This window comes from Thamnophis sirtalis, unplaced genomic scaffold, assembly GCF_051295495.1.
Source record: "Thamnophis sirtalis isolate CommonGarterSnake01/CBP01778 unplaced genomic scaffold, rThaSir2_p1.2 scaffold_7, whole genome shotgun sequence".
NCBI lineage: Eukaryota > Metazoa > Chordata > Lepidosauria > Squamata > Natricidae > Thamnophis > Thamnophis sirtalis.
Genome location: NW_028261387.1, coordinates 89,432,237 through 89,449,278, shown reverse-complemented (window position 1 = coordinate 89,449,278; position 17,042 = coordinate 89,432,237). Strand labels below are relative to the sequence as shown.

Below are 17,042 nucleotides of genomic sequence, written 5' to 3'. Positions count from 1 at the left end.
AGATACAATTAAGAACCAAGTTGGAATGGATATTGAAGGTCCTCTAGTCCAGCCCCCTGCTCAAGCAGGAGACCTTGTATCATTTTAACAGAGTTGGAAGGGACCTTATAGGTCATCTAGTCTAACCCCACCCCCCCACTCAAGCAGGAGAGCCTACACCATTTCTGACAAATGGCAGTTCAGTCTTTTCTTGAAATCTCAAGTGATGAAGCCCCCACAACTTCTGATGGCAAGCTGTTCCATTAGTTGATTGTTCTCACTGTCAGAAAGTTCCTCCTAGGTTGAATCTCTCCTTGATCAGTTTGTATCCATTATTCCTTGTCTGGCCTTCAAGTGCTTTGGAAAATAGCTTGACCCCCCCCCCCCTCCTCTCTTTGGCAGCCCCTCAAATATTGGAACACTGCTATCATGTTTCCCCTGATCCTTCTCTTCACTAGACTAGCCATGCCCAGTTCCTGCAACTGTTCTTCATGTTTTAGTTTCCAGTCCCCTCATCATCCTGGTTGCTCTCCTCTGAAGTTTTTCTAGCGTCTCAACATCTTTTTATAGCCTCTTCTTAAAAGCCTCCAGTGATGGGAGCACCTACGACTTCAGAGGCAAGCAGTTCCACTGAGGTTTGTGGAATTATTCATGATCATTTCTCAGCACCAGTGGTGAAATTCAATTTTTTTTTACTACCAGTTTTGTGGGCGTGGCTTGGTGGGAATGGCAGGGAAAAGATACTGCAAAATCTCCATGAGCCGAGGTGGCGCAGTGGGTAGAGTGCAGTACTGCAGGCCACTTCAGCTGACTGCTAGATCAGTAGTTCAGTGGTTCAAATCTCACCGGCTCAGGGTTGACTCAGCCTTCCATCCTTCCAAGGTGGGTAAAATGAGGACCCGGATTGTTGTTGGGGGCAATATGCTGACTCTGTAAACCGCTTAGAGAGGGCTGAAAGCCCTATGAAGCGGTATATAAAAATCTGCTATTGCTATTCCCACCCTACTCAGGGGTCAGCCAGAGGTGGTATTTGCTGGTTCTCCGAACTACTCAAAATTCCCACTCCTGGTTCTCCAGAACCTGCTGAATTTCACTCCTGCTCAGCCCTATCACAGAGGTGACACTTTTTTGTGAAGGCATTTTGCCTTCACCAACCCTTATTAGCAGACTCAAGACATCTGAATCATATTGGTTTTTACATTCCGGAACTGCAAAATGAATCCATAAGACAGCACTCTTAAATTCACATACAAGTGCTGATCGGCGAGTTGTTTTTTTTTTAAAAAAACAGGTTTCTAAGTTTCTTCTTAAAATGAGAATCTGAATCTGAGCAAGATTGGCTGGCCAACGTGCCAAAAGGATGATTTTGGAACGGGGGGGAGGAGGGAGGCTCCAGAAGAGGCCATCCAAAAGCAAACAAAACGAGCCTGAAGAAAACACCTCGTCAGATTTGTTCTACTTCGTAGGAAAAGCAGCCGCAGTAGGAGCAGCCTGGCCTAGGTGGGAGTTAGGCCCTTTTCCCGCCTTTCACTCTTTCTCTCCTGCCAGAAAAGCCTTGTGGAAGGGGGAGAGGGGGGAGGAGAAAGCAGAGGAAAGCCCCCAAATGCTTTTGTTGGACAAGACAGCTTCCTACGAGGAGGGAGGAGGAGAAACCCCTGAACGACAGGTAAGAAACCGCAGCTGTCCGCTGAGGGGAAGCAAAAGGAGGCCGGAGAGAACGAAACGACATCCCCACGTACTTTCGCTTCCCTCAGGAAAGCCGAGACGGATAATGGGCGGAGCTTAGGTTAAAAAAAAACATCGGGCGCATGCGCATCCCCCTCCCTCCGCTTCCGGCGTTCTGGGCGTTTGTTGCGGTTTTGTCCGTTAGGCTGCGGCCAGAGGGAGAGGGGCGGGGGAAGGAAGCGGAGGGGGCGTGTCCTTCGGCGCGCGCCGCAGGCCTCGGGGGGCCGTTTGAGCGTCGGTCGCCCGGGCCAAGGTGGAGGGTGGGCGTGGCCTTCCTGCCCGGCCGGCCTCCCGTTGGTGGGTTGCTATGGCGACGGCGGGGACTTACCTGTCCTGAGCGGCCGAAGCTGCTTGGCCAGGTTGTCCCTTCCTTGAAGTGGCCCTCCTCGAAGGGGGCAATTGGAGGGCCCTGAGTTCGTATCCTGCTGCCCTACACTTCCCCTCGAGATGTGGGGGAAAGCGGTTGGACTCCCAAGAATGAGGGGCTGACGACCCTCCAGTCTCGTTCCCCTCTTACAACATTTAAAAAGCAGCACTGACCCATAATCTGCATAGGGCTTTTTCAAAGGGTGTGTGTGCACGCACGTGTGCAATCCTTTTTTGGGGGGGACTTAAGTGCTTCCCTACCCCCATCCCTCCATTGCTCGGCTAGACATTTTCTCTGCTTTCCCCAGTTTTAAGAGGACCCCCTTCCTCTGCCTGCCTTACCACCAGACCTTCCTGTTTGGGGGGCCATTTGGAGTTGGGGGGCATCTTTCATTTCAAAGGTTTTCAAAGAACGTGCCAACGGTGTGGATGGCACCGGTTGGGTTTGGATAGTACAGCTGTTCCCACTAGCTTTCCGTAGCTGGGCATGTTTGTGCTGTGTTGGGAAGGGTCGGTTCTTCCTCTAGAAGGATCCGAAAAGTGTTTATTTTGAGGGGTACGCCAATCGACTTCCTTTCGTAGTGCTTGCCCCTGATTGCAACCGTTGCATAGCTTTTGGCTCACCGAGCCGGTGGGTGTTCTTGGTTTTGGATATTCATTGGTCCCCAAACGTGGTGGCATTGGTATTCTTCAGAATCATGTCAGACACAACCCTCAAGGCGTCTGAAGCCTCCGGACCTCGGGCTGTAGTTACAGATCAAGCTTCTTCTGGTCCTGTTGTTGAAGGCCCCACCGATTCCTCTTTTGGTGAGCACAATCTCAGCTTCACCACAACAGACCTCAGCCTGGTGGAAATGACAGAAATAGAATACACACAGCTTCAACATATACTCTATTCCCATATGGAGGCCCAGTCAAATGAAAATGAAGTGGAAAGTAGGTTAAACTTGAATTGCTTCTCAACCAACAATTCTGCAAATCAGTCCCATTACTTGTCGTCATCTACTAGCAGTCAAGGTGGCTTCTCATCAAACAGCTCTGGAAACCAGTCTCTCTACCCCATTATCTGCCAGTCTGGCTTGACTTCTGACAGCAGTTTCACAGGGCCTAATCAATGTCTAGGGCACATTGATTTTCAAGAGCTAAGGATGATGTTGCTTAGTGAATCTAGCCTACCACCAGGCCAAGCTGAAAAAGCACCAAATGGGAACTCCATAGATATCAACGGGCAAAATTTAGTAAAATTAAAATATAGTGAAACCTCGGGCAGCATAAATAAAGAAAATGTAGTTGCAGAAACTTTAGCAGCAGTTCCTGAATCCAGAACCAAATCTGCAGTCCGTGTTCGGTTAGAAGACAGATTCAACAGTCTCCAGACTGAAATTCCCAGGTGCCAAGAAACTCAAGAAACTGGAGTAGCTCTTAACAAGTGTGTTTCATTTTTATTTTCTTTTAACATATTCAATTTGCTGGTAATATTGATTCATCAATAAAACCAGGGAACTGCTGAACTTTGGACGCATATTTACTATATGTTAATTGTATATTATTTTTTCCCCAGAAAGAAATTATTATCAGTACTATATTCAAGTTAATTATAACTATTTACCATCTGGTATACACATACAGCAAGGAACAGTCATTCCAATTTTCAGCTTCCTTGGTTTTAAAAGTAAGATAGTTATATTTAATTAAGGTTGATTTTAAACTTCCATATGAATCCTTACGCATATTAGTTGTGTGCTCTGGTTTTTAGAATAATGCAATCTTTTAATTGAATCATGCCTAAGAGAGAGGAGCTTTGAGTGCTCTTTATAAATCTCTAATTCCCTGCACTTAGAGGCATCTCTTAACACAACCAGATGTCAAAACGATGACATACAAGATGTAATGTCACACTGCAAATTATGTCATTATGTAAATGCAAGAATGATGCAAGTACAGAATTTGCATCACTTGTGTGATGATGTCATGACAACCGTATTGTGGTTTGCCTCCTCCCTACAGATGCTTCTGCCTGCACTAAAAAGATTTTCTATGCCAATTTTGTCTGACCAGAAAACCAAGCAGATTTAGACTAGTTTGTACTTGGATCCACCACCCCAAAAGAAATCCCAAGATTCAGGTTAGATTGAGGGTTAAAACTACATGCTGGAAAAAAGAATAGGAAATGACTTCCATGTTATCAAGACAACTGCTTGGATGTGTCAAGGTCAACTCAAGATATAGTGACTGACTTCTGATTTCCAAGCATATGTGCTTTCTAAAGAGTTTATACTGAAAGTTTAGACTGATACTCAAAATTTGTCAGAAGATCATTGGCTTCCAGTCCATATATGCGGAAATCAATAGTCCTATAAATAATTAGACATACTGTAAATTGCCAATGAATAATTTCACTACCAGATTTTCCTCACAAGATTATAGTATAGACTGTGTTCAGGTTCTAAACTGTCTTTATTTGTGATTCTTATAAAAGTTACTCTTTTTATTCATTGTAAAATACTAAAGATGCATTTTGTTTGAGATAAACCTATCATAGTGCATTTCAAGTGTAGTATAAACGATTGCTATCATATTCCAGAATTTTTTTTTCTGGGTTTGCTTATTATTCACCACTCGGAGCCTAGTAATTTGGGAAGGATGCCAACAGTGTAAAGAAAATTAAAAATTCATTAAAAAGCTACTCTTTGTCTCCCCCAAATGTGACGACAAAGATAGCTTGTTTCTAGTTCTCCGTTCAACTGAATTGATAGAACTAGTTGGGGAAATATCCTCATACAGTCACATTGAATGACTGTGTGAAATAAATGACACAGGCATCAGACTTTTTTTTTAAACTCAGACTCTATACATCATAATAGTTACATGAAGTTCTCATAACATGTAGTGACAAGAAGTGGTGGTAGAGAATTCAGAAAATCTGAAAAAGTGGGAACACTTAGAAACTAGCTTGGAACTATGAACCACGGTGGTGCAGTGGTTAGAGTGGAATACTGCAGGCGCCTGCTGCTGCCTGCCAACTGCCTGCAATTTGGCAGTTCGAATCTCACTAGGTTCAAGGTTGACTCAGCCTTCCATCCTTCCGAGGTGGGTAAAATGAGGGCCCAAATTGTTGGGGGCCATAGGCTGATTCTAAACCCCTTAGAGAAGGCTGTAAAGCCCTCTAAAGCGGTATATAAGTGCTATTGCTATATAGGAAATCTTACCACTCTACAGTATCATGAAGGCAGATATTTATAAAAAATAAATTATTACTGCAGTTCGTTACTATTTCAAAAAGTTTAAAAAGCAAGCATGTTTCTTTGGATTAAAAAAAAAGTTATCTGTTAAATACCTAGTCTGGATATATGGTTGGTGTCTATTAAACTAATATTCTGAAATGAACTATGAATGTAAAAAAATAAGGATTCATTTCAAACAGGCTCTATTCTTTTATTGATCTCATTCATAGTTTAGTAACCCTCATTCGCCATCCTTCAGAAGCGATGGGTGTTCCTCTCCACCAGCAGCAGAACAAATGTACTGCTTTAGTGAAAAATAGGACCGCTGCTACTGCCACCACTGCATTGCAATTCACATGCCCGGTCTTTACACCAAACACGGCTTCTCCTGCAACTGGAAACACCAATGCTGCACAAGCGCAGGTTTGTTCTTTTATTCATCCTTTGACATTTCAGTTGACGCTTTACATTATTCAGGTCTCTGGAAGGCAGTCCAGGTCATCCTCGACTTACGACCATGGCTGAGCCCTAAATTTCTGTGAGAAGTTTGTCAAGTTAATTTTGCCCATTTTTACCACCTTTCTTGCCATAGCTGTTAAGTGAATCGTTGCAGTTGGTAAGTTAGTAACCTGGTTATTAAGTAAATCTGGCTTCCCTATTGTTTGCTCGCAAAAGGGGATCATGTGACCTCAGGACACAGCAACGGTCATAAATATGAACCAGTTGCTCAGCATCTGAACTTTGATTATATGAGCATGGGAGTGCTTCAAAGGTCATAACTATGAAAATCAGTCATCAGTCACTTTTTTCAATTCCATTGTAACTTTGAACGGTCACTTAATGAACTCTTCTAAGTTGAGGACAACCTGTCATAGGGATTTACAAACTTGAGTTTTGAACGATATAGGTTTCTGTCACTTATTGGATGTTGTTTGATGGAAGCAACAAATTTGGCCTCGGTCCAAAGAACAGCGAAACCAAGTTTGTAAAACAACACCAAGTCTTCTTTTTTGCTTTGTATCCTATCCAATCTATTTTCTTGCTTTCAAACTAAATTTACAGTATTTACAAATGTAGGGTGTTTTTTCCTCTCTCTCTTCCATGTAGAGCTCTGGAGCCAGTGTTGTAGAAACAGTCAAACATCAAGACCTTGCATTGCCTCGAGCTTTTTCTGTATGTTACCAGCAAGAAATTGAAACTAGCAAACAAACAGTTGGTGCCAGAAATAAAGCTGTACCTGAACATGTTTGGATTAAATTGGGAGGTAAATGGTGACATTTTTTCGCCCCTCATGATTCTGTTAGCTTCTTGAGGATCTCGATTTAAAAAAAAAATCTTTAACAGTACGTTTCATACAAATAGCGCCACATTTTTTTTTCATATCTTTGGAAGTTATGAATAAGTTATGGATGACCCTGGGAATGTTGTTGTATCAATGGATACAATGAATACTGAATACAATGTTTCAATTTTAGTGTTTTGTTTGTATAGTACTAGAAAAGGCAACAGAAAATATTCAGAATTGAGCAAACTAAAAACTTTTCTTTTTCTGAGAGGGAATTTAGGTCAGTTCTCCAAACTCAACAGCATTTTGTTCCATATGTACAGTAGATAGGTGTATCTACTGCTGTTGAAGTCAGAAGCAACTGGAGCCATAAGGTTTAACTAAACTATTGTATGATTAATTATGGTTATAACTTGCCAGCCAGCAGGGATATATTTAAGAGGTTGCAATAATTTCAAATTAGCAGAGGAATTATAAGTTAAAGGATAAATGATCACCTTTGGTATTCACACTGATTTTTGTCCTGCAATAAGGCATTTCAATGGGAATATTAGAAAGGAAATTTCTCTTAAAAATGGCTTAATGATTTTATTAAATTGAAAATGGTGGCATAATTTCTATATCTTGTAGATATTTCTTTTTAACATCCTGCTAAGATGCAACTGTATTTATGTTTCTAAGATGCAGAAGTTTCTGCGGAAGAGTCAAAGATTTCAAAATAGTGACCACAGCTGGGCGAATAAAACCCTATTACTTTTTTATGGGTGTTACAACAGATGTAAATCAGCTGCACTTCCATTGCATGGCTGTGTTTGTCCTCTTTACCCTTTGACACCCCCCCTCTCTGTGGACAACCCTGCTAAAATGCATTTACATTTGCATATTTTTTTATCAGTAAAAAAGAAGGTATTAGTAGACGGATCTATTTTTATATATTCTACTGGAAAATATTTATACACAGGCAATCTTTAACCTACCCCCATAATGGAGGCTGCTCACTATGGTTATAAATCATGATGGTCACAAAACAGGTCACCCATGTGATCAACCCAATTTTAGACCTTTTTTGCAGTGTTCCTTAAGTGAACTCCTGATGATTAATAGTAGTAATTGTGAGAGGGATCTTGGAATCCTATAAATATGAGCCAGCAGTGTGCAGCAGCTGCCAAAAAAGTCAACATAAACAGAGCGATATAATCGAGATCACGATTATAAAGTGTTAATACCACTTCATAATGCCTTGGTAAGGCCACACTTGGAATACTGCATTCAGTTTTGGTTGCCACAATGTAGAAAGAGTGCAGAGAAGAGCAACAAAGAGGATTAGGGGACTGGAGGCTAAAACATATGAAGAATGGTTGCAGGAACTGGGTATGTCTAGTTTAATGAAAAGAAGGACTAGGGGAGATATGATAGCAGTCTTCCAATATCTCAGGAGCTGCCACAAAGAAGAGGGAATCAAGCTATTCTCCAAGGCACCTGAGGGCAGAACAAGAAGCAATGGGTGGAAACTAATCAAGGAGAGAAGCAACTTAAAACTGTGGAGAAATTTCCTGACAGTGGGGACAATTAATCAGTGGAACAACTTGCTTCCAGAAGTTGTGAATGCCCCAACACTAGAAGTATTTAAGAATATGTTGGATAGCCATTTGTCTGAAATGGTATAAGGTTTCCTGCCTAGGCAGGGGGTTGGTCTAGAAGACCTCCAAGGTCCCTTCCAACTCTGCTATTGTATTGTATTGGTTTTGGAAAAATTGTAACTCATGGCCATGTGACCACAGGATACTTAAAATGGCTGGTTGCCAAGCCCCAACATGCAGTCCCCTGACCCCGTGGTGGGGTGGGCATCAGAACTTTGGAATCAGGTCATATGTACCTCCAGAGAGATTTGTCATAACTTTGAAGTACAGCTAGTCCTCGACTTATGATCACAATTGAACCCAAAATTTCTGTTGTTAAGTGAGAGATTTGTTAAGTGAGTGTTGTCCCATTTTACCACCTTTCTTGCCCTGGTGGTTAAGTGAATCCCTGCAGCTGACAAGTCAATAACCCAGTTGTTAAGTGAATCCGGCTTCCCCATTGACATTTCTTTTCACAAGGACGCCAAAGGAGATCACATGACCTTGGGACACAGGAACGGTCATAAACATGAACCAGTTGCCAAGCATCTGAATTTTGGTCACATGATCATGGGGATGTTGCAAAGGTCGTAACTGTGAAAATCGGTCATAAGTTAACATTTTTCAGTGCTATTGTAACTTTGAATGGTCACTAAATGAACTGTTGTAAGTCGAAGACTACCTGCACTGGTTTTAAATTGAGGACTACCTGTAAATCAGAGGGGTTGGAGAGTGACATTATTTTTCCACCATCATTTTGATATACACGAAGGAGTGAGGTGATGGCCTAGAGGCAGAGCTCTCACCTCGCAATCAGGAGGCTGTGAGTTCGATCCTAGGTAGAGGCAGATGTTTCTTTCTCTGGGCACAATGAGAATATATCTGCTGAACCAAACTCCGCATTGGCGACAGGAAGGGCATCTGGCCATTAAAACTGCTGGCTTCATTCAGTTGCAATGCAAAGGATTATGGGGCGGTTAAAAGAAGATGGTGATTTTGATGTAAACGGACAACGGCAAAATAGGACTCCTTTTCCCTTTTTTCTTTTTTGCAAAGGAGAGGCTTTATGTAAGCAGTCGATAAACAGAAGAAGCCGTAGTCGTATCCATCCCTTGGATACCAACATACAGCGCAGGCCTCTCGGTGACATTCAGAATGTGTGCGAGAATCAAAATGCGGCGCCAGGTCAGAGTTCTTGGCAATCAGTCCAGCCGACCCAAAATACTCACAACGGAAGCCAAGGCAGCATCTCCCAACGCCGGGAGAGGCACAACCGGATGGAAAGAGACAGAAGGTAATTGCTAGTGCCGGTTTCTTGAGTTCGCTGTTCTCTGTGGAAGTATTTCAAATTCCTTTTTGTGAGCCTTTTGAATTAAAACGAATGCACACACGCACCAGGGATGGGTTCCTGCCAGTTCTAAGCTCTTCTATAGAAGAGGTTCCACAAATCTACAGTGCCATTTAGAACCGGTTCCAGCTCCCTCCCCCCCCTCGCCCGTCCGCATATCATCAAGATAAAGAGCGAGAGGAGGAATTCTGGGAGTTGAAGTCCACAAGTCTTAAAGCTGTCAAGTTTGAATACTCTTGGGTTTTTTTTTCTAAAGGGTTAGGGGTGCAAGGGTCTTGTCACTTGACAGCTTTAAGACTTGCGTGCTTCAAATGCCAGAGTTTCTGAGCCAACATTTTGTTGCTAAGCAAGAGCGTTGTTAAGTAAGTTTCATCACATTTTACAAGTTGGCCACGCCTACCCAGTCACATGACCGGCAAGCCACTCCCACCCGGTCACATGGCCAGCAAGCCATTCCCACCTGGTCACATGACCAGCAAGCCACTCCCACCCAGTCACATGGCCAGCAAGCCACTCCCACAAAGCAGGCCACACCTACAGTAGAGGTTCTAAATTTTTTTGAAACCCACCATTGACACGCACACACACCCAACACACAAATTAAAAGTACTGTATACATGTTACAATGCATTTATAAAATAATGTATTTTATAATTGAACACAGGGTTTGGTCATTCTACAAGTCATACGGCAAAGATCCTAGCAGGTTATAATATCATGTACTGATTTTCAGAAACAAACTTTCTTTCCTTGTGTCTTCCTTAGCCTGCATTTCTTGGGCATTCTTTTTCCACATTCAAAACAAATCAACTGTACAATGCAAAGAATATGATAGTGCAATATGAATTATAATATTGAAATAGTTTCTTTTTTATTTTCTCAGCAACACCTTTACACAAGGGCACAACAAGGCTAAAGTGTTGTTAAGGCCCTTAGACCTACCAATTTGTGACAGTTTAATCAATGTTTGTTAGCACCCTTCTCTTCTCCCTCTCTCTCCCTGTCTCCCTTCCTCCTCCCCGTCTCCCTCCTCCTCCTACTCTTCCACCTCCTCCCTCTCTCCCCCATCTCTTTGCCTTCTCCCCCTCTTCCTTCTCTCTCTCTTCTTGCCTCTCCTCCTCCTCCCCTCCCCCCCACTCTTTGAGGTCTTCAGTGGCTCCCTCATTCTCACTGTGATGACCCGGGACATGGCACGAAGGCAACACAAGCAGAAAATGGATATGACTCCCTTTATTGGCAACAACTTTGTCCCCAACGACCCTTTTACTCTAGCCTGGAGAAAAACCCACAAACCTGCAGATACTCCAGTTCAAATGCTATAAGCAGACTGACTGCAATCAATCACTCCAGCAGGGCAAGATAATGAGTCCCAGAAAGGAAGAATAATTCCAGCAAGACAAGATAAGCACACAGAAAGACAGAAAGAATTCAAACAGTCCAGAGGAATGCCAGGAATGCAGGCCACAACTCTCCACACTATAGGAATTCAGCATTTGTTCCCGACAACTCCACACTATAGGAATTCAGCATTTGTTCCCGACAACCGCCCCTTCCAGTTGCCTCTCCTTTAAACTCCATCCCCAGGTGTGCCTTGTGAAAGGAATCGGGGCCCTTCCTTGTAAGCCACAAAACCCCGTTGCTCTCTTCCGCATTCTTCCCTTTGCTCCCTAGGATGAGGAGGGGAGTGGGCCCTGGTCTTCATCTGAACCCCCTCTCCCTTGTTCTACCTCTCTCCTGCTCTGCCCAGCCTGACTTTGTCCTTCCCCAGTTTCCTCCACAGTCAACGGAGCCACTCTCCTGCTCTCTGTCAGCTGTTGGTCTTCCATCTCAGACTCCGACAGGGGCTTGACACCCACCTTAACTGAGTCTAACTTAATAATGATCACCCTTTTCTCCCCCCCCCTCTTTCCCAGCATCAGAGTCTTTTCCAGAGACCTGGGTCTTAACCCATGGATTCAATGAAAACTTGAAGCAAAACTAAGCAAAATCAGTTTACTGCAAACATCAAGGAGCAATACTAGACCAGCTGAGGAATTTCCCAAACATCACAAGTATTTATGGCTATGGTGGATTGGGTGTTCTGAGGTGTCATTAATTCATCAGTCTTTCCTGGGCTCGCTTTGTTGAATTTCCCATGATGGAAAAAGTGAGGGAGATTAGCAGAGTTGCAGAAGAGGGATAATCAGTCTTCTTCTTTTACTCAAGAGAGCTAAACCTGACCAAACCTAGGGTGGTTTTAGAATTACATAATTGAAGTATTACTTTTCATCTGTCAATCCCATAGGAAGTTAGCACCCACCCCTCTCTTGGAAAAAGGAAATATTTTAGGGAATATTAAAAAGGCAGAATGTTATATTTCCCTGGATGAGAAAAGGAGAAACATGCTTTAAAGACAAAGCAGCTCCCTGCAGCTCCCCCCTTCAGCTCCAGGGTGAGGGGATTAAGACATGGCCCTCAGGACATGATAGGATTAGCCCTCTACCCATCTAGCAACAGAACTCACCACATGGCACCTGGGAAGATTACATCACCCAGTAAGGTTCAACCAAGCCTGGGACTCAGGACAGCCTACAGAGTTGCCCCTGCATGGCCCCATGGGAGTCTGACAACCAATCAGAATACAAGCTCAAATTCAAAAGCCCAGAGAGGGCATAAAACTCAGGCACTCTCAGCATCTCTTCCCCTTTTCACCACCATCTTCAAGGCATGTGATCCTGTCCACCATTAAAACCATCTTTCCAAACAGCCTCCATGTTTCCAGTTTCTTTCTCCCCACTTGGAACTGAATCCAGAAGGACGTTTCTTCCAACAATCCCTGGAAGACTTGATAGTGATCTAATTTCCTAGCAGATGATTTCCCTAATCTCATTCTTTTATTCAAGAAGGATCTTTTACACAGTTCTATCAGCTTGTCATGTTTCACAGAACAGCAAAATAAGATGAAGCAGTACGAGAAATGAATGAGACCAGACTGGGTATTGTTTGGGTGTCAGGGGCAAGGGGGCAAGCTTAATTTAAAGATGGATATTGACATCTTTTTAAAAATGCTTCATATTGTTAATAATAATAAGAACAACAACAACAACAACCTTTCAAGTATATTTGACTAGTTACTTAATGTGGAGTTTGTACATTCAGGTAGTCCTCGACTTAACCACCAGTGTTGGGACCAGAATTTTGTAAACCAGGTGGATGTTAAGTGAGTCACACTTGATTTTATGACTTAGTTTACCCTGGTTCTTAAGCGAGTCATTGCAGTTGTTACAGTGAATCACAGGGTTGATTCCATTGATTTTGCCTGTCAGAAGACGCCTGGGAAGGTTGGAAATGGTCTTCACACAATCCGAGGCCGCTGCAACCATCATAATCATGTGCCCATTATCAAGTGCACAAAATTTGATCACATGACCCTGGGGATGCTGCAATGGTCATAAGTGCGAGGACTGGCCGTAAGTCACTTTTCCCCAGTGGCCTTACGGTTTTGAATAGCCCACTAAACGAATGGTTGTAAATTGAGGACTAACTGTAGAAAGCCTTTTCGGGTTCAAGAATTGGCCATGATTATCGCTGCATTTCTAGACGCAGAATTAGGATTTGCTGTGATGAACTGAATCTTCTAGTTCCGTTCTGCACTTCAGACACTGACAAGGCAACAACCTTACAATGGACAACAGCATTCCTAAAATATATTCAAGAGCGACATGGAGATTCTCTGAAAAAGGTCAGTTAGCTCCCCGTAAATATATATAGCAGTGATGACTAATCTTTTGGGCATTGCATGCTGAACCCTCCCCCCTACCACACTCTGTTTTGGGCCTGAAAGGCCTCCTGCACCAACCTGGAAGCCAAAACGGGGCGCAGGGGCATTGCCCAAGACCCAAAAACGCAATGTGAGCGCCTCCCGTGCATGGCCCCCTGCACAAGTATATGCATGTCTTCTGCATGGGTCCCACTCCCTGTCCATGCACAGCAGAGACACAAAGACCAGCTGGCCGGCAGGAGGCATGCACGCATGCGCGATGGAACTGAGCTGGGGCGACGGCTGGCATGCCCGCAGTGCCATGGATTCGCCATCACAGATATAGAGCATTGTAATAAGAAAGTTATAGTAATACCTCAATGTTCCTTGGACAATATTTGATTATTAATAGGATCCGTTTTTATTCTTAGCGCAGTGGAGTTGCCATAGTAACGGCTTCACGGTACTCCACAAGGGGGCTCCCTCTGCTAAGGGGGAAAACCCAACATTAGAAATTAGATTAGCAGTAGACTTATATACCGCTTCATAGGCCTTTCAGGCCTCTCTAAGCGGTTTACAGAGAGTCAGCATATTGCCCCCAACAATCTGGGTCCTCATTTTACCCACCTCGGAAGGATGGAAGGCTGAGTCAACCCTGAGCCGGTGAGATTTGAACCGCTGAACTGCTGATCTAGCAGTAGCCTGCAGTGCTGCATTTAACCACTGCGCCACCTTGGCTCTTCCTATCAAACCTAGAAATTAGGTTTGGTCCAGAAATTTTCACCCTATAAATAGATACCCGGGCAATACCAGGTTATTGGCTAGTAACTTAAAATAGCTGGTTATCACTGTTACTAATATAATTTGCATTGCCCAAGTACATTTATATGAACTGGACTTTTTAACCCACCCACCCCAACAAAAAACAACAAAAAAACCCTGCAAACAGTTTTTGAGATAAGCTGCATAACTTTAGATGTCACTGTATTTACTGACTTTAGGGATATCTTTGTGCATAGAGTTGCCGTAAATGTTATTCATTCATCTTGGAATTGGTTTGTTTTTTTAGGAATTTGAAACTGTATTCTGTGGTAAAACAGGCAGAAGGCTAAAATTAACGAGATCAGATCCCATAGCAACCTGTGCAGCCCAGGAGATCACACAGAATAATACATCTACAGACATGAAATAATACAATCCTCACATTCAAGAGCTCTTGAAAAATAATCCAGGATGTCTAAACCTAAACTCACCGACTGGACTTTTCTTATAATATGGTTGACTATATCTCTATCTCTATGTCTCTCTCTATATTGTTCAAGACTAGTAAATGCTACTCCCCATCCCATTTCTATTTTTTGATTTTGTTTTATCAAATATATATAATAATTAAAATGCTGCCTAGGTAGCAACCTGTTCTTTCCCCTCTTGAGTGTGCTCATATATATGAATTATAAATTAAATTAATATAAATTAATAGATGTGCCATAAGAAACCAGTTTTGCTATTGGAAGAAAAAATTGTAAGTAATTTATAAATTGTATAAAAATGGTAATTGTATATACGTAGTAACTCAGATCTTCCCTTTTTAAAAGTTTATACCCTGTAAAACTAAATTCTATAGAAAAAGCTGTTCACTATGCGTTACAAATACACTACTATTTTAAATATGTTTTGCACTTTCTCTAAACTTCTCATTCAGGATGAAGAAAAAGATTCTATTTTGCACAAACATCCATTTAAATGGATAGAAAAAAATTCAGCTGTAAGTTCTGATGAAAACCTCATCGACTTCTCTGGTGTTTTATGTGACAATTCCCATCCTTTTAGTGCAAAAGTGGTATTTTGTAAAAATACATGAATTTTAAGTGCACATATTTTTTCCCCTTTCCTTTTTTAAAAGACAACTACTAGCTATATTTGTTAGGAAAGCTATTTAGCATATTTAATTGACAGTGGCTTTATCAGAACAGATAATGCTAATAGGTATTCTTATACAGAACTTATCACAAAATAAATACTGTTTAAATCACGGATATTCACACTTGTGTGGCCCCTTTATTTTCAATCACCAAAAGAAAAAATAAACAAAGCAGAATTAGCCTATTATAAAATAGGCAGGCACGATAATACAGGTTTTAAATTTATTTTTACATTAATGTATACATTCGTTTTCAATAGTGTTTGGTTTCTGTACTTTGGTGTTTTTATCAATACTTAATGTTGAAAGGGTATAATGTGTCATTACTGAATATCCTTTATAATACTGGAGAAATGTTTAAATTCATCTCTTTAAGAAACAGGTGAATGCACATTTTTCCTCATAAACCATGCATGAAAATGGACATTTACTAAGAATTCACACCCTAGAGTGGGCTCTAAGTATATCGTGATATTCCATTGAATGTTGTAAAATCTGTTTCCAGTGCAGTTGTGATTAATTCACACCCATAAAAACTCAGATGGATGTCCAACATGGCTTTTGATCCAATACATTAAGCTGTTGTGGACACAAAATGTCGGGGAGTGAATTTCAAGGGAATCTTTGAATTATGCACATTTTATAAATGATAATTTTAATCATCCAGTTTGATTCAATTCACCCGATTTACATTTGTGAACCCCAATCAAAACAGGGAGCCCTGCAAAGTATCCCACTTCCTAGCCATTTAACGCCTGCATTTTCTGTCTGAATCACCAGCCCAGGTATGTACAGTTGTTGGACAATCTGGAAAATAATGAGTTTACATCTGTTATTTTACCAGTAATGATATGGGATTAATAAACACCAAATGAAGTCATTGCAAAAACTGGTATAATCTTAGGAAGAGGGAATCTCTTTTAACTTTTACTTTAGGAATAACGGTATGTCTCTTCAAAGAACTGGTTCTGTTTGGCATGAAATAGACATTAACTACAGGGTCCATTATGTGTAAGTTGATTCACACCCCCCCCCATGGAACTGAAAAAGAGCATCCATTTTATTAACCCTCTTTCAATCAGGACAATGTTTCTTTCACTGTGTATGAACAATTCCCTTGTGGGGTTCTTTGGCCCTCTCTAAGGTTGGAGGTTTTCTTGCAGACATTTCATTACCAAACTAGGTGACATCATCAGTGCGCTGATGTCGCCGCCTAGTTGGATAACTAAACATCTGCAAGAAAACTATCAAGTTCAGAGAGCACCAAGGACCCCACAGTTCAACCCTGAGCCATAAATACTCTCTCTTGGTAACAACTCCATTGAATGTCGTGCTCCCTTTCCTCACTTCATTCAACCTCCTGCGGATTTATGATTTCTTGAATTTCCCTCTAGCAGCAGCTCCTATGCAGGCAGACGAATCACAGAGTCCTGTAGTTCCTTGTGCTCCTGCTGAACCCGGTCTTCCAGAGTCCCCTGGCAACCCAGGTTCACCAGGCGCACCATTCCGACCATCTTTCCTGATTCCAGGAACACCTGGTGGTCCTTGGGAGGGGGGAAAACAAAAGATTCAGCATGTTATTCGGCATTTTTTCCAAGGACAGGCAGCAGCTGGAGAAACAATCACATTTTTTTAAAAAAAATTGGTTTGGTTTTAAAGCTATGTGTGTCCTCGGGGCCATTTTTCTTTCCCCGTATCTAGAGATTGATCTGGATTGCCAACTTCTCCACCTAAATCGAGGGCTCTCCAAATTTGGAAACTTGAAAACGGATGGACTTCAACTCCAGAAGGTTGGCTGGGGAATTCTGGGAGTTGGAAATTCACAAGGCTTAGGGA

General features: G+C 42.2%; 2 protein-coding genes across 2 annotated transcripts in view; one reads left to right on the top strand and one right to left on the bottom strand.

The window, feature by feature from the left end:
• The first annotated feature begins 2,768 nt into the window (after positions 1-2,768).
• TCFL5 (transcription factor like 5) lies at positions 2,769-14,902 on the top strand. Its single transcript, XM_087720575.1, has 6 exons — positions 2,769-3,499; positions 5,525-5,717; positions 6,402-6,558; positions 9,255-9,492; positions 13,126-13,267; positions 14,355-14,902. The coding sequence occupies exons 1-6, from the start codon at positions 2,769-2,771 to the stop codon at positions 14,475-14,477; spliced, it is 1,584 nt and encodes a 527-aa protein (XP_087576701.1). The 3' UTR covers positions 14,478-14,902.
• Positions 14,903-15,314: 412 nt separating this feature from the next.
• Positions 15,315-17,042, bottom strand: part of COL9A3 (collagen type IX alpha 3 chain) — a 53,193-nt gene continuing 51,465 nt past the window's right edge. The window contains exon 27 of the mRNA XM_087720869.1: positions 15,315-16,750. Within this exon, the coding sequence (XP_087576995.1) occupies positions 16,575-16,750 (176 nt within the window). The 3' untranslated portion in view covers positions 15,315-16,574. The remainder of the gene's footprint in view (positions 16,751-17,042) is intronic.

What these genes read in the sequence shown, in the direction of transcription:
- TCFL5 (XM_087720575.1), top strand. Translation starts at nt 2,769, where the DNA reads ATGTCAGACACAACCCTCAAGGCGTCTGAAGCCTCCGGACCTCGGGCT. An exon ending in CCAATGCTGCACAAGCGCAG is followed by an intron (nt 5,718 to 6,401) that starts GTTTGTTCTTTT and finishes TCTTCCATGTAG; the next exon opens with AGCTCTGGAGCCAGTGTTGT. An exon ending in CGGATGGAAAGAGACAGAAG is followed by an intron (nt 9,493 to 13,125) that starts GTAATTGCTAGT and finishes CTGCATTTCTAG; the next exon opens with ACGCAGAATTAGGATTTGCT.